Here is a 26,500-nt window from a genome sequence, read left to right as displayed (position 1 = left end):
TGCAGCCCCCTTAAAATGTCAGCAGGCAGTACCCGCTCTAGAATGTTCTCTGATACCACCAGAGGGCTCCTTCATCGATCCTTTATACCACGCTGCTCTCAGCTTAAGAGTCTCTTAGTCCAATCTCTCAACTTGACCGATTCCCTCCACACTGGCCTCTGCCTCCTAGCCACCCACCCCACCGGGTCCCCACATGCCCTGGATTACTGCACCCATTTGTCCTGGACCTGCCGGGCAGTTGCACACCTCCCTCCTTCACACATCCTCTCCCTCTCCTGTCCTTCCTCCCAGGTGCCCAACCAATTCCTCTTCTTTAGTCCAGCTCCAAAGCCTTCCTCTGTGACGTCATCTGAAGCTTTGTTCCCCCTCCCTCCAGTCAGCTGTAACCTCCTGTCTGTGAAGACGCTGGTCAGTCCACAGTGAGTGGACTCTGCTGATGTGTGACGGCTCCCGAGGGTAGAGATTTGTCTTGGACCTCGGCACAGCATACCGGGTCTGGTCCATGGCAGGCATCCAGATGACTGCCGGTGAACTTGTCTGGTTTGTTGTCAGTGAGCTCCGCCAGCTCTTACCTGCTGGGTTCTCAGGGCATCCAGCTCCCTCTCCAGCCAGGTTCGCAGCCTCCGCTCCATCTGCTCTCGCTTCTCACATGCAGACTGCAGTTGGGTCAGGGCCTGCTGCAGCTTCTCAACTTTCTCCACGTACACCTGCTTCTCTCGCAGCTGAACAGTGAAGAGGGAGAAAGAGCACAGAGCTTACTGACCAGTGGAAGCAGGGGTCGGTATTAGCTGGAAGTGCTCGGGCGTGTCCCCATTCAACCCCCATCTCTCAAGGGTGCTGGGGCCAAAGAGTCATGGACTATGCTTCCAGTGGCCAGGATGCTTGGAATCGAAGATTTCCTAGGGAACTGACTTTTGGTAATTTGTCTTACACAGTTCTGAGCTCAGTGCCAGGAGCCCTGGTGGCACAGGGGCTAGCCATGGGGCTGCTAACCTCAAGGCCAGCAGTTTGAGACCATCAGCTGCTCTGCAGGAGAAAGATGGAACATTCTACTCCCATAAAGAGTTACAGTCTCAGAAAGCTGCAGGGGCTGTTTTACCCTGTCCTATAGGGTTTCTATGAGTCAGTATCAACTCGATGGCTCTGAGTTTTGTTGTTGTTGTTTTTTTTCAGCTCAATGCTTAGGTTACTGCTTGTGGTCATTACATACTTTCATGTCAACTTGATAAATAGTGTAGGGGTGAAGTCCAGCCTGTCAATCAAGTCACAGCTTGATGATGCCTTCTAGGCATGACCTTCTCATGAGGATTCTAGGAACTTGCTCTCTTTCTCCCTGGAGGCAGCTGCATACTCTCTACCCTTGTCTTCCTGTTGACAAACCACAGAGTGATTTGCTGAGACCTGCAAGAGCCCCTCTCTCTGCTTCACCTTCCTGCTGATGAACCACTTTGAGCCATGCTGATGGCAACCGGAGCCTTGGAAATGCATCCACCGCCACTGGATCTACAAGACTGTGCACCCACCGGCCTGTGATCTTCCTGCATTCTGCATCATTGCATGTGGCTGTGTGAGTCCAAAGTAGGATTTATGGACTAATATCAGACTTGTGGGCTAACATTGGACTTATGGACTTGATCTAGGCTGGGATGTTTTCTTAATACACAATTGTTCTTTGATATAAAGTTATTTCTTATAAATTTATGAGTGTTTCTGGATTTGTTTCTCTAATCAACCCAGCCAAACACACAGATTAATAACTAAATTGGAAATGCGATTAATAAAGAGGAGATGCTTACTCTATGATGTTAAATGAAGAATCCAGAATCAAAAGTTTGCCCATTATGTAAGCATAAAATAAACATAGCATGAGCCACAGGTTTTTTGGTGTGTTTTTCAAATTTTCTATCAAAAATTCTACTCAAATTCAAGGCCATCAAGTGACTCTATGTAACGTTTCTGAAACTGTCCATCTTTTTGGGGGCGGATAGCCTCCTGAGGAAAGGCTGGTGGGTGTGAACTGGTGGCCTTGCCATTAGCAGCTCCACAGGACCCCTGGAGTGCCTTCAAAATCTCTATACTAAATATAAATGACCGGTATAAGAGAGAAGTTAGGTATGCGACGCCTACCTACAATCATATCCATCTATGCATGTGTGAAGAAGTACAACTGTGTCTTACTAGAGATATGCATGGGGTTATTTTCCCTCTAAAGATCTCAAAGCCATTTACAAGTCAGCAGGTGACAGCTTTGTTGAAGAGACAGGAAGGAAGTGGACACTCCAACAGCACAATGGCTGAGGAAAGGGAAATTAAGGTTAAATGATTGGGTCAATGTCTTATCCGATAGGAATGTAAGGTTGGACCAATGAGCTCAAACCTGTCACCACAGACTGTTTTAGTCCAATTAGATGACTGGCTCACAATGATGAGTCCTGGGCATATTTTCACCTTTCTGGGAACTAGCTGGTGGCAGAAAAGCATGCTGAGGCATTGACATGAACTGATCCTCAGGGGCGACTTCCTGTCCTTCTGCACCTGGCGGGGCAGATGCCTTGCAAGTGACTCAGATCCGGTGCTCAGCCGTGGCAATCGGAGCACGCTGGGGCGTGCCGCTGATGGAAGAGCTGCTGCCCGGCGAGGCTCCTGACTTAACAGACAGTTCCATAGGCTGCGTCTAATTCCTACCCAGTGCTGCTGGTTTGGATGACGGCTTCTTCGGGGCTCTCAAGGCGGCACAGTGACGTCAGTCTTCTCCAAGCCTGCTCTTGGATGCGTCTTCATCTGCCCCTGAGCATCACTGTGCGTTTGACTCTGCAGTTGAACTTGACTGAGAGCTGAGGACCTGCTAGGTGAAGGTCTCTGTGCTGCAGGCTGCATCTCAGCCAAGCTTTCTGAGCATATTCGTGTGGCACTGAGCAGGTGTGACCCTGGACTGGTTTTCTGGAAGTGCCTCCACCAGGATGCAGACGTCTCTTTTGTCCCTTGTCCCCTGCTAGGTCCCCAGTGTCTGGAACACTTCCAGGCATCTGGTGGATACTCAGGAAGTCTTCACCATGGGAATGAATTAAGTACGATTTCCTTGAAGGCACGATTCGTCTCATTTAGCTCTGAACGAGCTAGCTCGTAGAGTGGCGAGGATGATTAGCAGTAACCACGATTCTAATAGTCAATTTATCTGGAGCAATGCCAGGGGAAGAGCACTGGGGGCTCAATGGTAAAGGGCTCGGCTGCTCACTGGAAGGCTGGGAGTTCAAATTCGCTCCTTGGGAGGAGAAGATGAGGCAGTCTACTTCAGTAAGGACTACAGCATTGGAAGCAGTTCCACTGTCTTATACGGTGGTTATGGGTCGGGATCCGTACTATGGGCTGCAGATTTTTAAAAATTATGTGCTTTAGTTGTTTTATCTCATTTAATTCTCCGAATAATAGTAGGAGGTAAGGTCCTTGTATTATCTCCACTTTAGAGATGAGAAAGTAGACTGTCTTAGAGCCAAGATTCTAATTTACAAGACCCTGGCTGGCCCTCCCATGAAGCTCAAGTTCTTCCCTACCCTGGTAAGTTAGGGTACCTAACCCAATGGAAACCACTGGGATTGGATTCAGACTCTTCAAGACACCCTAGGAAGGGCCAGGAACGAGTCTGGAAACCAGCTACATGAGAGATGCTTTAGAGAGGCTACACTCGACAAAGATCTGACCTAACTACAATGGCAGGGCGTTGTCATAGGAAAACTGATAATGCCGGTTCTAAGGAACCTGTCTTCAAAGGAGCTCACGACTGATCTGTACTCGACAGAAATATTAAAACTAAGGGAGTTAAAACAATTTTTAAAATTTGTTCTTAGCCTCAAGAAATGACTTCAATGGCAACAACAAGTTGTCCTGGTCTCCCTTTCCCAAAGCAGGTGTCCTCCGCTCAAGGCCTCGGGTCGTTTTCTGTGGCAAATGAGTTCCTTAGTTACAAAAAAAAAAAGCTACTTGGGGGTCATTCCAAGGGTGAGTCGTTAAAACTGTACCTTCCACACAGGACTTGGGGGGCTAACAAGCTTCTAAAGAACAAGGCGCTCCTGTGCTGATGTTCTCCTTGGGCACTTTGTCCTTGACGTTTGCTGAGGCAGGCTAGTGCTCAGAGTCAGGAGGACTTGACACTGACAATCTCAGTTAAGGCTTTTGGAGACTCGGACTCTCTTCTTTCTACAACGCATCGTGCTCAGGGCCGCCCCCCAGAGCAGCACAAGAGTAACGCGCCCCCCCCCCCCTTTTTCTCCCACTGCACCTGCAGCCCGAATCCTTGATGTGGGGCCTCAGAAAATGACCGTTCGAATTCTACCGTCAACTCTACGAGCAAAAGTCTACATTGAGAATCTTAATCATCTAAAGAGCTGGTTTTGCTAGAAACCATGAGCTCGTGGAAAACTGAAATTTCCAGGATAGGGGTTGACCCAGCATGGCTGAGAAGACCACGTCTGGAAAGTGGATGCAGGTCTGCAGAAGGCCACCGGCCCCACTGCACCTCCACCAGAAGATGTCGAGCCTGGCCTTTCCCTGTGCAACGAGAGCTCAGACACAGCCATGGAACATGCCGGGGAGAAGTTGCTCTCTTTCTGCCCACAGGCACCTTTGGCATCCAGTCCTTCCATTTACTCCCTCACCAAACGGTGGGCTGGGGGAAGCTCTCTGCTGGCTGGAACTGTGTTTTGACTCATATTCATTTGGGAGTAGCCCTGATCCTTGCCCATCTCGAAGCTCCTTGGAACGGACTCTGGTTTGAGGCCTGCAGGCACACTGGCTTCTGCCTGGTCTCACCTCCTCTTCCAGCTTGATGACCTTGGCCTGGGCATTGCCCAGTGCCTGGTCCAGGATCTCGATGTGCCGCCGGTGGTCCTCACTCGCAGTCCGCATGGCCACCAACTCCATCTCCAACTTCTCCTTCTCCTTCAAGAATTCTTTGTCTGGAAGGGAGACAAGAAGGAAACCACACCTCTATCAGAAAGGGCTCAACCTCTGGGCGCACGGCCTGTTGATGGCGGATGAGGGCTAAGAAAACAAACGTAAATAAATGAATTACTGCTTTTGCTCCCTCTTACGTGGTGGTGTGTGAGGTAAGGATTTTCTTAAAAAACCACTGTTAACATTCTGGGCCACAGCTCAGACAGGAAGAGAACTGGTAACTCCAGTCACAGTAAGTCACTTCTGTACAGCGGTTATTTGAGAGCTTCACAATGAATCTCATTTTCTGCTCACAACCTTTCCCACTGCCCATCTTCCGAAAATGCGGAGGGAGCAGAGGACCATCATCACCGTCACCACCATCCTCATCTCACTCATCGGGGAAATGAGCCAGGGTCTGGAGGATCAGCTCTGTCCACGGCTAACCAGCCGAGGGGCACTTCAACACCGGCCTCTGACCTCTGGCTGGATCCTCTTCCCAGCCCACATCTCTTCCTGGTCTGGGTCAAGATGGGGAAGGGCCAGTGTCGCATGCTTTGGAGTCAGCAAACGGACTTCAGTCTCATTCGGCAACAGCATAGCCGATGGTGGTCCCGTCTGCATCTGCCCGGGACCCACCGGCCAGCATGCGCTCAGGCGCTGCTGCACCCCCCTCCCCGTCACGTGCGTACCCACGTTTTCAGCATAACCGGGCTGAAACGGGCTTTAATAAAAAAGAGATTGAGAGAACCGTTTTCCGGCTACAAAAACAATAAATGTTCTTTTTCAAGCGACACGAGACAATCACAGCGATGAGTTGTTTACAATCTGGTAAGCCTGAGGGAGCTTCGTGGGACTCGTTCAAGGAACAACTGCAAACCCCACGACGGCACAAGCTGCAGCCATCACAATTAAAAGGAGGATCTGCGTGTGTTAGCCTGGGTACATTAGTGAAACCAATCCACAGAAACTCATGTAGGAGAGTTTTATATAAAGCTTAAATGCACATTAAGAAAACATCCCCGGCTGGAGCCAAAGTGGGTGAACAAGTAAATGTGGTGAAGAAAGCTGATGGTGCCCGGCTATCAAAAGAGATAGTGACTGGGGTCTTAAAGGCTTGAAGATAAACAAGCGGCCATCTAGCTCAGAAGCAACAAAGTCCACATGGAAGAACACACCAGCCTGTGTGATCAAGTGGTCCCAAAGGGATCAGTTACCAGGCATCAAAGAACAAAAAATCATATCATTGACTGCACACCTCCATGATAGGATCGCTGAAGACAAATGGGTGCATAAGCAAATGTGGTGAAGAAAACTGATGGTGCCCGGCTATCAAAAGAGATAGTGTCTGGGGTCTTAAAGGCTTGAAGGTGAACAAGCGGCCATCAAGCTCAGAAGCAAATAAGCCCACATGGAAGAAGCACACCGGCCAGTGCGATCACAAGGTGCCCAAGGGACCAGGTATAAGGCATCATGCAAAAAAAAAAAGATATAAGTGTGTGTATGTATGTGTATATGTATATATGTATGTGTATATATGTATATATATATCATATTAAATGAAGGGGGAAGTGCAGAGTGGAGACCCAAGGCCCAAGTGTCGACCAATGGAGATCCCCTCATAGAGGGGTTTAGGAGAGGAGATGGGTTAATTAGGGTGTGAGGTAGTATCGATGAAGAACACAGCTTTCCCCCAGATCCTGGATGCTTCCTCCCCCCAACTACCATGATCCGAATTCTACCTTGCAGGGCTGGATAGGACAGAGGCTGTACACTGGTGCATATGAGGGTTGGAGGTACAGGGAATCCAGGGTGGATGATACCTTCAGGACCAAGGGTGTGAGGGACGATGCTGGGAGAGTGGAGGGTGAGTGGGTTGGAAAGGGGGAACTGATTACAAGGATCCACATGTGACCTCTTCCCTGGGAGAGGGACAGCAGAGAAGGGGGGAAGGGAGACTCCGGATAGGGCAAGATATGACAAAATAACGATGTATAAATTACCAAGGGCATATGAGGGAGGGGGGAATGGGGAGGGAGGGGGGGGGGAAAGAGGACCTGATGCAAGGGGCTTAAGTGGAGAGCAAATGTCTTGAGAATGATTGGGGTAGGGAATGTATGGATGTGCTTTATACAATTGATGTATGTATATGTATGGATTGTGGTAAGAGTTGTATGAGTCCCTAATAAAATGTAAAAGAAGAAAAGAGAAAAAAATGATTAGGGCAAAGACTGTACAGATGTGCTTTATACAATTGATGTATGTATATGTATGAACTGTGAAAAGAATTGTATCAGCCCCAATAAATTGTTAAAAAAAAAAAAATCCCAATCCAGTGCTGCCCAAGCCTACAGGTCCAACATTAACCCATATGTCAAACACCAATCTAAAAAGTCCTCCCCCATCTCACAAAACAGACGCAATGATGCCGACTGCAGGAGGAAAGCCAAATCAGTGAGTATGTAAGTGTCTCAGTGCTGGCAGGGGTCTCCACACGGCTGCTCCAGCACCCAGGGCTGCATCAGGGTAGGTTCATGTGGCTTCTCCTCAGGGATGTCTTTCAGGAAGTGAGATTTGCCAGCTGAACCAGGGAACTGGCTAAGGCACCTGCACCCTGGTCCAACCATCAGAAAGCAAGAGACCCGAGAACTAGAAAGGCGAAGCTCACGGAGCCATTTATCCCCCCGTCCCTCAATTAACCCCTCATGTGTTTATCGGCCAGGTTGGCACAATAAACTTTAACTCCCTCACTGCATGTCAGGGAAACGAGCTTCATTATCAGAGGGGTGGATGAGGGAAGCTGGTTGTCAGACTTCGACACAACACGCTCTCCTAACTGCCGCGATAATCGCAGCAACATTGAAAGTAAGGGTCCTTAGACACAGACCTCCCAGTGCCCGCCCCACTCACACGCTGCGCTCCAATCCCCTCAATCTACCCAGCAACGTGCGCGAGGGCACACACAGACCTAACGCCTGGCTGGCAGCTACGCCAGCACACGACAGTGGTTCCGGCCATTCACCCGTTACTGCCTTCTACAGTCACATTAAGTTAGCAAATCCTCATGAAACACACGTGCCGGCACCTGTGGCTCGGCAGCCAGGGCATGCTGGTCAGGACGCGTGAAGACTGCCAAGATCCGATCACAAAACGCCCTCTTGAAAGGCTGGGAGGGACCTTGGGAGATGTCCAGCTCCGCCCCCTTCCCTTTGTGTGTGAGGTAAGGAGGGCTCAGAGGCACAAAAGCACCTGCCTGTGGCTCTGTGCCAGCTGGACAGAGCCCGGGCCAGAATCCGGTGTCCTGACTGCTCCTCCCTAGAGTCCTTCCCACGTGCAGCCACTGCCCTGCACTCTGCTGCTGTGCTGGGGGGACCAGAGGACAGTGGGGCAGCTTCTGAGCCGCAGGCTGGATGAAAGGATTGAGAAAGCTAAGCAGTGGCTGTGAGTCTTAGAAACAATGGGGCTTCCTGACAATGGGGCCCCCAGGATCCACACCCGGGCTGTGCATGACTTTGGGGTTCTTCATACTCCAACTCTTTCCCTTTTTCTTTGCAGTGGCTATTTCTCATCTGCCATGGAAACTCCCTTCCCAAAGCATGGAGCGGAGGCATGCAAGAGGTCTAAGCAAATGGGTCACTGGCAGCCCCCTGGCTCTGGGCCCCCCAGGCACAGTTCTGAGTGGACCACAGCCTGCCTTCCTTTCTGTACGAGCCCCCAGGGAGCATCACAATGGACGTGGTGCCCACTGGTCTTGTCCAGGTTCTGAAGGACCCCCCAGGGGTTACCCGGCAGGTGTACCTGTGATCCACGCACTGAAATGCCTTAGCTTCTACCTGCTCATGGACCAGCGCAGAGGGTGGTTGTTCCTTTGTTAGGGCATCGGAGGACAGCTCCATTCACAAGCGGTAAAATGACCAACTCACCTTGACTAGAAGCCACGTGCAGAGCTTCTCGCGCTGTGCAAATTTATGCTCAGAATACTCGCTGTGCCTCCATGACAAGTAATTAGATGGGGCTCTAGATGCACAAATGCCACCCCCACTAACCCTAGACACACACACACACACACACACACACACACACACACACACCACACGATTCTTTGCCCAGCTCACACTGTGATTAAAGGATGGGCCGTAGCAGCCCAAAAGACCTTGATGAAAACCTAGCCTCACCACTTTCCAGTTATGAGGCCCCGGGCACGGCATTTCAAGTCTGGGAGCCCCAGTTCCTTCCCCTGTGTGACAGTCATGAAACCCTGACATCCCTGGTTGAGAGCCGCTGCTGGGATGAAGATGATGTCTAACAAAGAGGAGATGAACGTCCAGCAATGTGGCCTGTTCGGGTCATTCCCGATCCCCTGGATCCAGAACAGAACCCGGCTCAGTGAAGAGGGCTGGCTGGCTGACTGAATAAGTCTCTAGTGTGTGCCAAACCAAATGCCAAGCGAACCACAACACAGCGTTCCTTGGTACTGCCCAGAAGACTTTGTTCTCCGGTGACAGGTCCCCTTGGCCCTTGAACCTTTGCAGGATCTGAAATCCATGGGTCCCCAAATTTTTGCTGTCCCAAGTTTGGTGCCCTGAAGTGTCCGTGTCACTTAGCACACGCTCACGCTGGCTTAGAACTCTCTGTCCACGGGGAGGGTGCACGGCTGTCAACAACAAAGTTATTGACCAAAACACCTGCGATTGTAGCGACAAGGATAACGGACGTGCTCATAGGTGTTGAACAAATACTGTATTCCAGGAACTGAACGCAATTTCATACTGAACAGAACTCAAGTGCTGTGTTCTAGGGAGCCCGCCGGGTCAGACACTGGGCTGTAGACCATCCAGGGGAGGAAGAAAGACGAGGCTGGCTGCTTTTGTCGAGACTTACAGTCTTGGGGACCCCGAGGGGCCCTCAGTCCTCTAGGGTAGCTGTGAGAGGGAACCGACTGTCTGGCGGTGGGTTTGGTTTCCAGGAAGCTCAGCTCCTTACCTGTATCATCCCCCTAAATCCTTACGTGTTCTTGAGGCGGGCACCACTGTCCTTTCTATTTTGCAGTTCAAGAAAACGAGACTCTATGTAACTTGCCCACAGACTTGACGCTCAGCAAAGGTTCCGCCTGGACTTGCATTCTCTACCTATCATTTCCCAAGCACAGCCCACAGAATAATATAAACAACACGTACACAAGGGCCCCTTGTTTCAGGCTGTCACAGGGATACCGTGCTCCTTAAAACGCCATGGTTGCACCTCCCCGGGTGTCTCCACAAGCACACGCTAACTGAGCACCTAACATGCAGAGGCATCACAGGGGCCAGGTACAAAGCACGTCTCTGACATTGGACTGCCTGCTTGTGGTTTTGTGACACTGGAAGTAAGGTAACCTCTTTGCGCCCCGATTTCCTCACCTGTAAAGGGAGGGACCTAATTCAAAAGGTCCCAGAAAGGTCAGCTACGACAACAGGGGGTCGTTGCCGTTCAGCCATTGTGGAAAGTTCAGCGACGACAGGTGTCTACAAGAACAACACAACTCGTTGCTGTGGAGTCACACTTCTGAGTCCTGGGGACTCCAGGGGACCGGGATGCGTCTGCTCACCATTTGATGGGGCGGTGGCAAAAGCGATGGGACAAGTTGCTTGCTCTAAAGATGCTTGCTGGCACAGGGTGCCGGGAGATCCCAGAGCGGGCATGTGATTGAGGCTCCACTTGAGGAGGAGGGCTACGAGTAGAGTGGCTGTCTCCCTCACTCCCTGGAGACACTGAAGGGCCGAGTCCCTGGGGATGCCGAGTATGTCAGAACTATCGTGGAAACGCATCCTGTGAGCTGTCAAGAAGAGCCCAACAGGTCAAACGACCGCCTAGAAGGTTCCTGCAGTTTTCCATTAACTCAGCCCCACGGGGTCCGAAGAAAAACCAAACTCACGCAGACATTTTGGTTGGGTTCCGATGTGTACACGGAGAATTCCTAGAACAGGCAAGTTGACGGAAGGGAGTTCTTGCCCAGAGTGGTGTTTACTCAGCGGCGATGAATTACCCTGAGCCGAGTAGAGCGGAGCGCTGTGTTTACCCGCTGGCTCTGGGCCACTTACAGAGGGCTAGCTGCTGGCATGGTGTTTCCTCTGGAAACCACAGCCACGGCCTGGGCTGTAGGGTCAGCCTGACCTTGTTGGTTGCTGGCACCTTCACACGCCCCTCATCTTGGGCTGTGACTTCACCACTCCGGGACTCAACCTCCTCCCAGGGAACCAACACGCTGGGCCTTGCAGGACCACGGAGCTTGGCACACCAGAGAGACTTGGTAAGTCACAGCATGGGCTAGCACCCGCTCCTACTGCGGGGTTACCGTGGGCCAGGCACTGCAGTGCCCAGAGCCTCCCAGCAAAACCTCACTTGACGCTCACAACAGTCACTCGGACGGCTGAGCGCACTGAAGCAAGGTGAGTGGTGACACATGTACCAGGTTCAAGCGGCAGCCCCTCTTGTGCCTCGACCCAGCAGGCAAGTCTCCTTGCTTGAGCAGAAGTGGATGGAAACGGCAGCTGGGCCCAAGAATTACGAGATGTCCCCTTTCCATCGTCACCTTCTGCAGGTCCAAAGTGGACGGTCAATTGAAACCGCTCCTGTGGTTTCTATTTGGGAACGAAGCACCATCGCAGGTGAAACAGCAGGACGGCCACCCCTGTAAGCCCCATCCCGAGGGCGTTGGGGGCGGGGAGGGGTGGTGTGGGGGTGCGTGAGGTGTCCGCCAAGGTGGTTTCTGCTGCACTTTTTTTCAGTCAGCGGGCCAACGACGGCTGGTGCTCACAAGAAGTGCAAGCTGAGACCTGGCCGTGTTCAAATGGGAGTTGGTTTTCTTAGACCCTCTTGATGAAATTGGCCTTTCAGGGGGGTTTCCCTGAGCCTGACAGAGCTTGACGGAGGAGTGACCGTTCCACTGCAATGCCTGGGGAGTGGCAAGAGGGGCCCAGCCTCCTTAGTTCCTTCAGCTGTCCTGGGAAAGGCGAGCACTCTGGGGTTCCGCGTGCCCTTCCGAACGCCTCATCTGTTCAAGCTCAAACCCCACGTGCCCACACAGCGAGGCACAACCCGCCCATTTGGGCATTTGGTCATCTAGAAGGTCACGTACCTCCCTGGCACATCTCAGGGAAGGTCTTGCTGACTTGGGGCCGTGGTGATAAGAGTAGCGGGCACCGTCCCGGAGACCTTCTCCGAAATGCTAATGGCGCAAGTCTCCTTGTGATAGACAGGACGGATTTAGAAGCTCAGTCTCTGGGTTGGATATAGGAGAGGTGGGTGCAGACAGAGGCTGGGCTTGGTAGGAAGGCCGAGGAGAGCAGCACCAGGCCACTCCACAGTGCAGGCTCCCTCCCTAACACAGGAGGCTCACGGGGAGAGGCCTACAAGAGGCAAGGACGTCCTGACATGGATTTCTCCGTGAAGCGGGCAACTTTCCTGGTATCTGCCTAGCCAATAACTGATTTCAAAGAGCTGGGCTCCACCCCCAGGGATAGGCTCTGACAAGCAGTCTTGTCCATCTCCTCTTAGCCCCCACTCTTGTCAAACTGCAAAGAGCACCTGACCTGAGCCAGGGCACCCGGGTTCTCTCACGCGGGAGTGCGTAAGTGGGAACCTGAGAGGCGATGCCCCTGCGGCGGGGATGTTGACCTGGGTCCTGGCTGTGTGATTCGACCGCAACATGTGCTGGGAAGAAGCAGAAAGCCAATTTGAAGAGCATGAAGAATTAAGCAAATGGACACAGGCACGGCGGCCATCCCATTCAAGGCAGGGGATGGAAAAGGCCAATATGGACAAGTAGACCAGGGATTCGGACACTGCCTTGGGCCTCACAGATTTACCAGACCTGGCTCCTCGCCCTGGAAAATTTTGCCCATGGGGCTCCTTGTACACGCTGTACACCGAAGTTAAGAGTTCTTTATTTTGAGGCTACGGAGCGCTGGAGGGCAGTCACTTCCACAGCTAACCGAAAGTTTGGTAGTTCGAACCCACCAGCCTGTGGGAGCAAGATGGGGCTAGTCTGCTTCCGAAATGATTATGGCCTTGGAAACCTTTTTCTTTCCCCCCGCAATCATTTTACTGGGGGCTCTTATAACATTCCAAACAGCGATTGTATCAAGCTTATTTGTACACAGGTTGCTATCAACATTTCCAAAATATTTTCTACTTGAGTTCTTGGTATAAGCTCCTTTTTCCCCCTCCCTCCCCTACTCTCTCACCCTTGTGAATCCTTAATAAATTATATATTGTTATTATATCGTATCTTACACTGTCCGTTTCTCCCTTCACCCACATGTCTGTTATTCGTCCCCTTCGGGGCATGGTAATGGTGGCCATATATCCAACTTCGTGATGGGTTCCCCCTTCCCTACCCCCACCCTCATGATATTGCCACTCCCAAGGCCTTGGAAATCTTGTGAGGCAAATCTAATCCGTCTTTAAGGGTCACACTATGAAAATCAAGAGCTTCTTTTGTTTTTTTGGAGGGGGGAGGGGAGTAGTGGTGGTGGTGATTGGTTTAAGCCAGCTCAGAGAACCTCCTTTTTCTGAACCAAAAAGATCACGAAGACATTTCATCTTCTTTCTTCACACCTCTCGTCTCTGCATAAAAAAGGAACCAGGTCGCTTGGTAACACTTTAGACAGATGCCTGGCTAATACTCAGGGTGGCAATCCTAGTGACCAGAAATGTCTCCCCCTTTGGAAAAAGCTGTCCAACTTCTCCTGTGCCACACCGTCTTCCTCCAGCCCGCGTCTGTCCCGAGGCCCTTGGTGCTGGCCACTTCCCAAGACTGAAGCGATGTTGGCAGGGCTCTGCTTCAAGGGTCAGCCACAGTCCGTGGAGTAATCGAAGGGTCAGACCCATGGGAAGGGCATGTGGACGCAAAGGTCATTACTTCTTTTCTGGGGTCGTGGGAGTGGAAAACAAGAGCAAGGTAGCTCATTTACTCCACCACCAGGATGACGTTTTAGGGTGTTCCTTCTTCCTCAGCGACAGGCCACACTCAGGGGGTCCCACTCTTCACACCTGCCTTCACCTCTTTTTGAGGGTCAGACTGATGAAACCAGAGAAATACCCCCACCCCCAAAGATGACCTGAACAGAGCACGGCTTACATGCCCAGGAGACTCATTTGACGCAAACAACACGACAGAGTAACGGTCAGTAACTCGGGAAGGGGAAAGGGCTAAGATGCACACGGGGACCCCACAGTTGACGGTGTGGGTGTTGAACTGGGAAATCTCTCGGGTAAAGAAGCTCTGAGGTTCAGAACAGGATCCTCAGCTTTGCATGGTTCCTAACTTACAGTGCGGGCTGCCCTGGGCCCAAGAAGAGCCATTAACAAACGGGGCAATGGGCCCAGTTTGTGCTTTCCACAAATGGCCGAGATGACACACTTAGGTACAGGAGTTCAGGGGAATCACGGTCTGCTTCTGCAGAGCCCTGGAGAAGAGAAGGCAGGGGGGCGGAGGGGGGGGGCTGTGCACAGTTCAAGAAGTAGGGGTGGGGGGGGGGAAGGGGTGTTTCTAGGCCCCTGACACAACCAGAAATGTCTTCACCCCTTTTGTGTTTCCAAGTAAGCTTCCCTTTGAACACGTTTTGAATTGGAAAGCCATTGGTTCAGACACCCGAACAGAAATAGAAATTGGCACAAGCAGCTGTTGTGAAAATTCAGGACGAGGAATCTTTTGGCGAGGGAATCCATTTGGGGAAGCGAGGCAAAGATGGGAGTGTCTATTCAAACTTGGTTACTAAAGTGCAAAAGGAACATAGAATGGTTCCCTTTTGCGTAACATGGTGCTAGCGCTGGTGGTGCTTCCGCTGCTTCTGGAAAGTTGCCAGCTTGACCCACTAGCGGTTCCGAGAAGTGACCTGCTTCCGAAGTCCATTCATTACTGTTGAGCTGATTCTGACTCAGAGCGACCCACGGAGCAGGGCGGAACGGCGTCATGAGCTTTCCAAGGCTGGAAGAGGGCTGTCTAATACAGGGGTCCTCAAACTTTTTAAACAGGGGCTAGTTCACCGCCCCTCAGACCCGTTGGAGGGCCAGATTATAGTTTTTAAAAAAAGCTATGAACAAATTCCTATGCATACATCTTATTTTGAAGTAAAAAAAACAAATGGGGCAAAAACGCCCAGCGGGCCGGATAAATGTCCATGTGGCCCACGGGCCGTAGTCTGAGGATGCCTGGTCTAATTTTTCTCCACAGAGGCTGGTGGGCTTGAAGCACTGACCTTTCAGCCGGCAGCCCAGCATGTGCCCACAGCACCACAAGGCCAAAATTAATAGCTCAGAAAAGATTAGGCCCCAGGAAACCCGGCGGGGCAGTGCCACCCTCCCCTGGGGGGCCACTATGAGCGGAAACGGACTTGACGGTGTCCAACAACAATAGAAGAATAGGAAAATTATTCTAAAACCTTACTCCATTCTCCAGGTTTACTCTAAAGGCCAGGCAGCCCTGGTGGCACTGTGGTTAAGTAGCACACACCACCACCGCCACCTTAAAAGCCACGCCGTTCCTAAAGAACGCATTCTTTTTGAATTCCTTCAACAAAGCAGATCTTTCTAGCTCTCAGAAGCACACCTCGTCCAGGAGAGGGGAAGAGTTGGCATTGGTCTTAAGAATGCTTGTCAAAGTCCACCTTGGTGTCCAGGCACACTGGTTGGTGCCTGTCTATTCCATCCTTCCCGACGGGCTGTACCCTCAGTGCCAGTGTGTCTAAGCCAGCTCCCTTCCTAAGACTGTTGGGGCCTAGGAGAGCAGAAGTGCCTAGTATGTGAAGAGAGATGGCAAGTTTAGGCAAAAGCTAATTGAAGAAGGATGCATTGTTAATCAATTTGAACTCGGTCTTTCAAATAAAGTTTTAAAATGATCCGACAGATCATTTCAACATTGATCACATGGAAACTAGAAAGCATAAAGCTTTCTATTGAGGAAAATACTATATTTTGGCCTTAATCTATGTATTCGTTACTGTATCGATTGCTCCTTAATGTCCAGGTCCCCCACGGAGTTTATAGCACTCAAAGTAAAGATCTCAGGTGTAAACTGCTAAGTTATGTATTTGAACACCCACAACAGTTATCTTAAATGTAATTTATTTTCTTGAATCTAGCTATTTTTCATATTGTATTTTAATGATAGCTAGTATACTTATGCTTTTAGATATAGCTCAGTCTTTTCGTTTACCTAATTGTATTAACATATGTAGCTTGTAAATTTACTTGACTGACTATATACCCATTCATTCAGCTCAGCTTCCAATTGTACAAGGGTGCACACCCCCCCCCCCAAAAAAAAGGGAAAAAGTTACTTTGGGTGGACCTGTCATAGTAGGCATTTTTCCCGCTAGGCGAGCACCTAGCAGCTCGCTCTGAGTTAGTGCACCCAGAATGTCCCCGGGGCAGGTTCTCTCTGGCCACAGTGAATTTTTTCATAAAAGTAGTTTTGCTCAAACTTTGTTTTCTTGTGACGGCTGATTGAAGAGAACGGCGTGCAGTTGTGAAATTTTGTTTCCTGCTCGGGAAAAAATCCGCAGAAACTGTTGTGATGTAGGACACAGTTTACAATGGCAGCGCTGTCGGAAAAGCGCAAGTGTACAAGGGGTTTTCTCGTTTCAAAAAAGGTCACACGTCGATTGATGACGAACCTCGTTCTGAAAATGCCAATTCACAGTGCCTTTGGAGTTCATACCACCAGGTCAGACTGTTACTCAAGCTTTCTATGTAGAGGTTCTGAAGAGACAGCGTAAGAGTGTGTGACAAAAAGGCCTGATTTGTGGCAGACGGGGGACTGGTTTTGCCACCACGACAATGCACCGCTCACGCTGCCATCTAGATGCACCCATTTTTGGCAAAAATCAGCATGCCTCTCTTTCCCCACGCCCCTTACTCACCTCACCTCGCTCGGTGTGACTTCTTTTTGTTTTTGCGACTGAAGGGAGGCATGAAAGGACAGTGATTTGACGACATCGAAGAGGAGAGGGAAAAAAAACGAGGTGCTGTCAACCATCCAGATGAGTTTGAAGTGTTTCCAAGAACGGAAGCACAGATTTGACAAATGTATGAAGTGTAATGGAGAGTACTTTGAAGGTGATAAGGTTGTTTTGTAAAAAAAAAAATTAAATATGTAGCTTTGAAAAAAATTCTGTGTTTTGGGGGGTACCCCCGCACATTGTTCAACTTTCGAAAAACTTTGCTTGAAATAAAAATGCACTGTTACTTCTATAGCAACACGATCACCAAGAAGCCGATGGCCTGATTAAGCTGCATAAATAGAGGTGCATGGGTTCTGACTGTGCACACATTCGTGAATGAGTCAGGCCACGCGGGAAGACATACACGCTCTGTAATCACTGCAGAACCGAAGCCTATTGGTTTCCCTCTGCTCCTACTACAGAAGCTATCGCAAGACAAACGGAAATTGTTTTACTGTAAGTTCTCAACAATTCCCTAAATAAAATTTTTCAAAGAAGAGTCTCTCTTACTCTGTTTGACAACCCAAATCCTACTAGATGATTTGGCTCCTGTGCAGAAAACAACCTGACGTCTGGAGACAACACAAAAGGCCCCGGGCATTAGGTGCTGGGTGGCGAGCAGAGGCAGATGGCAGGGAGCGGGGGCGGGAGGGCAATTCATGTGGGCAGAGGCAACCAAGGGATACACACAAGCTCCACAAGTTCTAGATCCTGAATGAGGTGGTGGTGACAAGTCAGCAAAATGGACACCAAAATGGATGGGACCTCAGCATACAGGAGAACAATCCTCACAACTGGACCACGCACGCGCAACACCATGAGTATCGAAGCTGTCCAGGAATTCATCTTACTTGGATCCACAATCAACACTCATGGAAACCAGTTACGGAATCAAATGATGCGTTGCACCGGGTAAATCTGTGGCAAAACAAGGAGAGGCCTTTAAGGTGATGGATAGCAAAGGGCTAAGATCCACCTGATCCAAGCCAGGGCATTTCCAATCGCCTCATTTGCATGGGAAAGTGGGGCAGTAAAAAGGAAGACCAAAGAGGAACTGATGCAGGAACTGATGCATCTGAGTTCCGGTGCTGGTGAAGGCTTCTAAATAGACCACAGATGGCCAGAAGAGCAAACAAATATGTCTTCGAACAAGTCCAGCCAGGTGCTCCTTAGAATCAAAGATGATGAGACCTGGCTCAGGTACTTTGGACACATGATCAAGGAGGACCAGTTGCTGTAGATGAATGTCTATCATGCTTCGGGTCACCATGAGTTGGACAGCACCTAATAACAAGAGACACTAAATTATATGAATTTACTGTATGTGAATAATACCTTAATAAACATATATGTATAAATATGTATCCATGTATATGTACATATACAATTTTGATTTTTTAAATGGCCCCTTTGAAAGGAGGATATAGCTTAATACAAAGTTTGACTCAAAGATAGAAGTTTATACTGGGGAATTTGTTACATCTGGGGAAAGAAGTGAAGAAATATTTTGCCTGCAACTACATTTTCTCTCTTCCTTTAACTTCTTCAACTACTCTTACTGGCATTTTTTTTTTAGACTTACTGTCATTTTTACAGCTTACTTTGAACAGGTCTTTCCCTTCTTTTCCTTAGACCAAGCCACTGTCTTTCTGTAAGCAAAAAGAAAATTACGAGCAGACGCAAGCTTATCTGTTATGGTCTAGAACCAAACTTCCCGGCCTTAAAACCATTTGTGTCCTCAAAGCTCTCTGATTCCATTCAGGTAAAGCTGTACGCTCTGACTAGAATTCAGAAACCAAAAGGAATTTCTAAACTAATAGTAAGAAACGACACTGCATTTATACAATTACTCATTATTGTCTTCTTACTTTTTGTTGATATCAAAAAACGTTTAACTTTCACAAATAGTTTGAGAAAAATCTTTTTAGATCCTAACTCAACTCAATATGCTATTAACTAAGAAAAACCAACTTTTTCTTTCAATAACCTGAAGAGGAGATACTGGATTATCAAACAGAGCCTTTATTGTAACTGGCTCCCATTGAAAGAGTGGTGGTGAAGTTAGACACGCTGATTACTACTTCCAGTAGTCAGAGCTCATGTGAGGAGACCTGAAAAACATTATTATTAAGCCACAGTTCTGGGCTAAATAATTTACAACCAAATAGGGCTTCTAGTACAATAATTAATTCCAGTTATGACCCAGGATTCTTCTCAGAGTTAAAAACACCAACTCCCGAGACATTCTCAGAGCCAACGGCGATGACCTTGCGGGGCAGGAGAAGGAACCGCACAAGAAGAAGGCTCCGGACTGCAGTGCAGGTGCAGCCGTTACGTTCCTGGGGGCCGTCGGGATGCTCTGGGTGCTATTTCGGCCCCATAACGCAGGGCCATTTGCGCCACCGACAGGTCAGAATCAACTCAGGGGCAGTGAGTTTGTTTTGTTGTTTGGCAGGGGGGTATCCCTAGGTTGGAATGAACTCAGTGGCAGTGAGGTTTCTGTTTGTTTGTTTGTTTCGGGGGGCTGGGGTGGGGGTGGGTGTTATTCCTCAGAGCTCTGTGAGCTGACTCAGGTTTATTTCTCAGTTCCTTTACAGCGTGGAGGTGCAGGAATACTAAGCACGTGACTTCAGGTTAATGAGCACGGTAGTGACAGAACAGGGATTAGAAGAGGTAGCAATGGAGCCAAGGCTTCTTGCTTACACTCCTGTCGACCAGAGCTGTGACTTTAACAAGCGCACAGACCTACTAAATATGGGGGTCCACTCTAAGGAGCAACTCCTTAGGGTGAGACAAATGAGGTCAACTAAATGACGAGTGACAGCTCGGAACCCACAGGGCTTCTGGTTCTAGCGGGTCACTGTGGGTCAGCATGAACCCGATGGCAGTGAGGGTGAGGTTTTATTTTGAATGTCTTGAAATGACTGAGAACAAGCAATTCTCAGGTATCTCCCAACAAGATTGGGACACAGTGAATGAAACCACACGGACATTTCCATTAGGCTGATGGTGCACAAGAATTTCAAGCCTGTTGTTAGTAAGATTTTATCCTACTCTGCTCCCCACCCCCACCCCACCCTTCTCTCTATGAAACATTTTAGTTTTTTAATTTATTTTTTTACTTGTTAGACGGGGTTTTCTAGAGAAACAAAACCAGGACACTTATGATTATATATACATACATACATATATACATATGTATTTAGATAGATAGATAGATGTATACAACATAAGAAATAAACAACTAATTAGTCTATAGGCAGTACAAATGGCTCAGTGCAACTCATTTCTGTGAGAGAGCTAATACACTGGCAGTCCTTCAAGTCTTGAGGGTAGCGGGGTGCAAGTCAAGGAAGCAGACAGCTGAGTCCTATGTAGAGCAATTCAGGCTATCTGGCCACAGGCATCAAACAGCAAGGCAGTCACCAGCAGTCAGCCAGATGACAGGGTCCCACAGTCCCAGCTCAAGAGATGTATGTAGCATGGTGTGGCGGAAGGAACCTCAAACTACAGCGACACAGTCCATGGGTTGGGGGTCCCACAGGTAGTATAGCTCCCAAGTTGAGGCAGAGAACTGGCTAAGGCTGCCTCACACTGGTCCGGTCATCAAAGAGCAAGAGACGAGAAAGGCGAGGCTTGCCAAGCCATTTATATCTCCACCCTTCAATTAATCCCACAATCCACCTACCTATCACATTTGCCATGAGCATTTTTAGTGCTATTTAAAGACTCAAGGTGTTTGGGTGGGAGTAGGGTACTGGTACAGAATGGTTGTACCTCTCCCATCTAGTCAGGGACATGCAAACAAATAAAGGATGATCACAGAATGTAAAGTAAGCGCTGGGAGAGGAGTCAGGAAACGCTGAGCTGCAAGTCAGCACAAAGGCAGTGCGGCCATCTCTGAAAACCTATAAACAACTCTGTCTCGGGTGACGTGCAGCCAGAGCGCTCCTTCGAAGCAGCGATGGTGAGACTTCCTCTCAGGTTCCTCGGGCATGTTGTCAGGGGAGCCAGTCCCCGGAGAAGGACGGCATGCTTGGCAAAGCAGAGGGCAGGGGAAAAGAGGAAGGTACCCACCGCGCTGGATCGACACAGCGGCTGCGTGCCTGAGCTCAGCCGTCACAGTCGTGAGCAGGGTTTCCTGCTGCTGTACAAGGGGTTGCCATGCGTAGAACTGACCTGGCGGCACCAGACAACCACCGCCACGGTCCTTCCTAATAGAGCCTGACAGAACTCTGCCATATTGGGTGCAAACAACCCAATGGAGAATCAGCCACGGGCAGAATGACGGTCAACGCCACTGTACCTTCCACTGCCCGTTTCAACGTCCAAAGACCAGGCGGAGAAGATGAAAAACAAGAAGAGACTTTCTTTGATGAAGGTACTTTAGTCTCTTCCAGGTTCTATTTTAAGACCAAGATGCTTAAAATAAGATCCAGGGGTAAAGCGATGACTACAACGTATGCTGCAAACGGCAAACGATTGTTATTTTTAAAATGGCATGTTCCCACATATTGTTTTCAGTCATATTTTAAACCCATGAGAATTTTAAGAGAAACCAAATTCATTTAGCGCTGACTCACTTACACCTACTAGGCATCAATATGTTACTTTATATGAATCACTGAATGCCCAAGAAATATTTTTCCCTTAAACAGGGATGCCCTTTGGGAGGCAGATCTACTTAAGTAGGTGGATGGTGTAAAATATGAAAATAAAAATATTTTATAAATTATCAAGGGTTCACCAGGGTGGGCGGGTAGGGGAGGGAGGGGAAAAAAGAGGAGCTGATACCAAGGGCTCGAGGAGAAAGAAAATGTTTTGGAAATGATGATGGCAACATATGTACAAATGTGCTTGATGCAACTGATATATGGATTGTTATGAGCTGTAACGACCCCAATAAAATACTGTAACCAGATTTGCTGAGATGGGGGTGTCTAGGATGACCCAGAGGGGTGGAGATGAGCTCTCTTCCATCCTTCAAACCCAACTTGGTTCTGTTTGGGGACTGACTGTTAGCATGCAGCGCTAATTAGGTTCCCAGCCATCCAAGAACATCACAAGGACCTGCCACATCTACTTAAAAGCCTCTGCCAAATGAAATTTCCTATCTTCCAATCTATTTCCCCCACATCAACAATTTTATCTGTGGTTTTCTGGCCTACCACTGGTGGGAATTCTTCAGGGTTATCAATCTTTGGAAAAAATGGCTACAAAGTTCCTCTTTCTGAGAGACACAGCAAAGGAGGAGGAGCACCATTCCCTGGGGCACAGGCTTTGCTGACTGGGACCTTCCTGCAATGTGATGTGCGTGTGACCACAAGCAAATGGAAGAGGGAGATGAGGAGCAACTGCAGGACAAGGAAGCCCCAGCTTCACACAATCAGCCCCAAGAGGAATGGCAAGAAGCTACCTTTGCAGGAACAAGCTGGCTTCGAGACCACGACTCTGTACCTTGCAAAAGACATGGAGAAAAACAAACAAGCAAAAACAGAAAATAGATAAGCAACTCTAAATTCCTCCAAAGAGAATGCGACACCACCATCAGGTGAGAAGGCAAAAAAAAAAAAAAAAGTCCTCACAGACATCAAACTTCTAAGCACTCAACTGCACGCGATTTTTAAGAAAGATAAATCTGGTTAATAGGAAGAGGTGAGTAACTACCCAGGCAATCTGCCAAGACCTTCACCAGGCCCAAACGTAAGGAACGTGCTCATTTAGTCTTTAAAAGGAAGCTACTTTGGGCAGCAGGAGATTTCAGAATTGAACAGGAAGAATTTCTACATGCCACTCGGCTCTTGTACTGAAGGAGTTGCTTGGGTGTTTTGAACCAGTACATGTAGCTTCCACATGAGCACTTAGTGAAAAACCAACTCCATTATTTCCTACACCCTACTGGGCCCGGGAGGTTATTGGGCCTCTACCACTTGGCCTCAGCTTCTGGTATGCGTTACGCAAAGAAACCAGCACCAAGAGGAAGAGCTGGCTTGCCTTTCTCTTGGCCAAGCACCAGACCTGGACAAAACTCGTCTGGGAAGAAAGGTCTTCTGAGTGGGCAATAGTTATAATTCTGATTAACAGGGGATTTGAAATGCATTGTGGTAACAGAGCTTCTAAGATCACTGCAGAGTGTGGTGAGAAACGAGGATGGTGCCCGGCTATCAACTGGAATAGCGTGTGGGGTCTTCAAGGCTTGTATGTAAACAGGCGGCCATCTGAGTGAGCATCAACTAAGTCCACATGGCAGCAGCACACCAGTCTGTGTGCTTCAAAGAGGACTACAAGAAAATCCAAATATGATGAAGGGAAAAGAATCAGGGCTTAAATCAGGTGTGGAAAGACTAGTAGCCATCACCGTTGGCAAAGCTGATCCAAATGCCCCACCTGGATTCAACACCATTTAGACCAGAGGCTCCCAAATTTATTTGCCACCCCCCGCCCCCTGTCAGGAAAGACAAACTCCCTCCGAACCCTCTGGCAATTAAACAGTGTTGTACACTAGCCCATAATGCAGGCTAAATCCTTCTCTGCAAAGCAGGAAAGACTTCTTTGCCCAACTCAAGTTCTAGCTTTGAGCCCGAGGTGAGAGAGTCTGCGGGAACATTTTTGAGCTCACACAACATGAAACTCGGTTACGCTGTCAATATCTGTCTGGGTTGGAGGCCGGAAGCAATTGGCGTTCCACTGTGACTTGAACTACGTGATACGACGACATCTCTTGGCAAGGAGGAGGAGGATCGAACGGACACCATTGATGTAACTGTCGCAAAGGCACTTACTCCACTGAGGCATGCTAGCATCCAGAATGAAGGTGTCCAAATCCTTCATTTTCTGAACAAAAGTTTGTCTGGGGTGACAAATCGACTGTACCCCTAAGAGGAGATGCATTCTGTTAGAAAAGGGAGTGATTCAAGGGGCCGACAGATCTCTGGATGTGAATCGGTAGCTCTGACCCATTCACGGACTGCGATCGTACGGAGGCATCTGGGGCACGAGACCTCGTTGTCATTAGGGAGCTTTTACAGGGTGCCGAGACAAGTCAGTAGAAACTTGCACGAGTGCACACAGGGAAGCAGAGGGCCTTACATCGGTGGTTCCCAAATGGATGATGTACCCTTTGGGGGCGCTTCAACGGTCCAACCCAAACCAAACTCACTACCATGGAGTCGATTCTGCCTGGCAGACTGCCCCTCAGGGCTTCCAAAACGTAAATCTTTACTGAGAGAGCAGCAAATGCAGTGACCTATACTTTATCCTGGACAACAGGCTACAGTACAAAAGTTTTAAATTACCGGGGTGGGGTGGAGGGGCGCAGAGTGTTGTATTATTTCCTGAAAAAAGAGCAGCAGGCCTAAACATTTAAGAACCGATGGTGTTACCCAACCCGCCAGTATCAGGATTAGAAACTTTATCCATTATTCTGGAACCTTTATGATGTAGGGCTGTGTTGGCATTAGCATGCCACCATCATGGGAAGACAGCTAGTGCCAGCATACAAGACCCTCTCATGTTAAAACTGTCTTTAGCGCATGAGCACTTACAATGTGGTCAACATTTGTGCACCAGAAAGGCATCCAAGTTTTAAGCAGCTGACTAATAATATCATAGACATTTATGCCATGTGCCACGAAGCCACAGAAATTCCAGCCTTGACCAATGGCTTCCTCAAACCCGTCTGATGCCATCATTTGTCACTGGCGAGATAATGGGACCGTCTCCGCGTGAATCTACAGGCAGAGAAAGGACTGGCATAAATGGGCTCAATGATTTTGGAAAGGAGATCATGATTGAGGACACTCCAGTAGGTGTACACAGTGATCGTGTAGACAGAGCACACCGGCAAGGGGTATTCAGCCTGGAACGTGCCTAAATGAGCTCAATCTACGCAAGTACCAAAGACGCCAAGAAAGCCAAATCCTGCCACCAGCCTCCTTCCCATCTCAGCTGACCAACAGGGTCGGGACGGCTGTAAACTCGTGAGTGCTCGGAAGCACTGTCCTGCGGCTTTCCCTTGGAGGGCATGTATTATAGACGGACAGAAACTAGAGGTCAGAAACGCCCACTGCCACCAGCCGATTCTGACTCCTGCAACTCTCCGGACAGGGTAGAACTGCTGCTGCAGAGTGTCCGGGGCCGTGTACCTTTATGGGAGCACGCCGCCTCATCTTTCTCCCTTGGGTGCCTACGAGGGTCAACTGCTGACCTTGCTGTCAGCAGCCCCATGAGCAACCACTCACTACGCCACCGACAGACCGGAATCCGACAGATAGGAAGGGCAGTGCACACATCAGTGACATAACATACTCCACGGCCTCGGCTTTGCGGCCCAAGCCAAAAGGACGATTGCCAACCAACCAACCAACCAACCAACCAACCAAACAAACAAACAAACAAACAAACAAACAAACAAACATGCAAACAACCAAAAAGCAAAGAGCATAAAACCCGATCTTAAAAGGATTGCCATTTCTTTTCCCCTCGAGCCCCCAGTTTAGGACAAATGACAGTGGAGACTCACTCTGGGAAGCATAGTGTCCCTCTGTGGCTTTGTCTTCATGTCCATCGTACTCCCTGCTGGACAGCTGCCGATTGGCGGTCTCCAGTCGGTCTGCAGATAGATAGGAGTGGGTTAAAAGGAAACTGTGGGCACGTAAATCATTATCGAGCCGAGGGACGAAATGGTGCCTGGAGCCGGTAGGAAGTTTGTGCCTGGAGCTGGGAGGAAGAGATGCCCAGGCAGAGTCCACCCTGAAGGGTTCTGAGAGAGGAGCAAGGCCCTCAGGCCAGGTCAGTCTTCAGAAACCTCACGGGGTCTTTCTGCAGGCGCGTGCTGATGCACAGGCTCCCGGGCAGCCAGGGACCTGTCCTGGGAGAAGCCTGTCGCTGCCAGCCAGGCCAGCAACAGCACCCATCTGTAGTCTTGGCAAAGTGGTTTGTCTTCTTGGCCTCAACCACCAACCCTGTATTTTAGCTACCCATATTTTCAGGACCAAAACAATAACTAAAAAGAGCCATGAACTAACTACCCCAGAGGTTTATAACTACAGAGGAGGGAGGATCTAGCCAACGGGCACTGCCAGTCCACTGATGACATGAAAGTGCAAGGCGATTGGATAATGGCGAGACTGATGGGAAGTGCGGTGAAATGGAATGGATTAAGTCACCCGCACGCTGCAGCGGGCACCCTCTGGCTTCCGGGGCACAGCTGGGCTTCTAACATGGGGGCATCGGTCCATTTTATTTATTTAAGTCATTTTACTGGGGGCTCTTACAGCTCTCATAACAATCCACACATCAGTTGTTCCAAGCATTTGTACCTCTGTCGCCATCATCATTTTCTAAACATTTACTTTCCATTTGAGCCCTTGGTATCAGCTTTTTCCCCTCCCTCCCCCGCCCCCTCGTGATCCCTTGATTATTCTTGTTTTCACATCTTATAACAGCCACTGTCTCCCTTTGCCCACCTTTCTGTTGTTTGTGCCCTTGGGGGTGAGGGGTGGATTATGTGACCATCATTGCAATTGGTTCCTCCTTCCCACTACCCTCCCGATATCGCTACTCCCATTTCAGTTCCTGATGGGTTT

General features: G+C 49.3%; 1 protein-coding gene across 3 annotated transcripts in view; it reads right to left on the bottom strand.

Moving 5' to 3' along the window:
• AMOTL1 (angiomotin like 1) overlaps window positions 1-26,500 on the bottom strand; it is a 98,393-nt gene that overhangs the window by 21,710 nt on the left and 50,183 nt on the right. For all 3 annotated transcript variants that reach the window (XM_075546470.1, XM_075546471.1, XM_075546472.1), the window contains 3 exons: window positions 25,435-25,524; window positions 4,807-4,952; window positions 573-722 (listed from right to left, as the gene is read on the bottom strand). In XM_075546470.1, the coding sequence (XP_075402585.1) occupies window positions 573-722; window positions 4,807-4,952; window positions 25,435-25,524 (386 nt within the window). The remainder of the gene's footprint in view (window positions 1-572; window positions 723-4,806; window positions 4,953-25,434; window positions 25,525-26,500) is intronic.

The sequence above is a fragment of the Tenrec ecaudatus genome, chromosome 4, assembly GCF_050624435.1.
Source record: "Tenrec ecaudatus isolate mTenEca1 chromosome 4, mTenEca1.hap1, whole genome shotgun sequence".
Classification (NCBI taxonomy): Eukaryota; Metazoa; Chordata; class Mammalia; order Afrosoricida; family Tenrecidae; genus Tenrec; species Tenrec ecaudatus.
The sequence above is the reverse complement of the archived record's forward strand: the minus strand, read 5'-3'. Positions and strand labels throughout refer to the sequence as shown.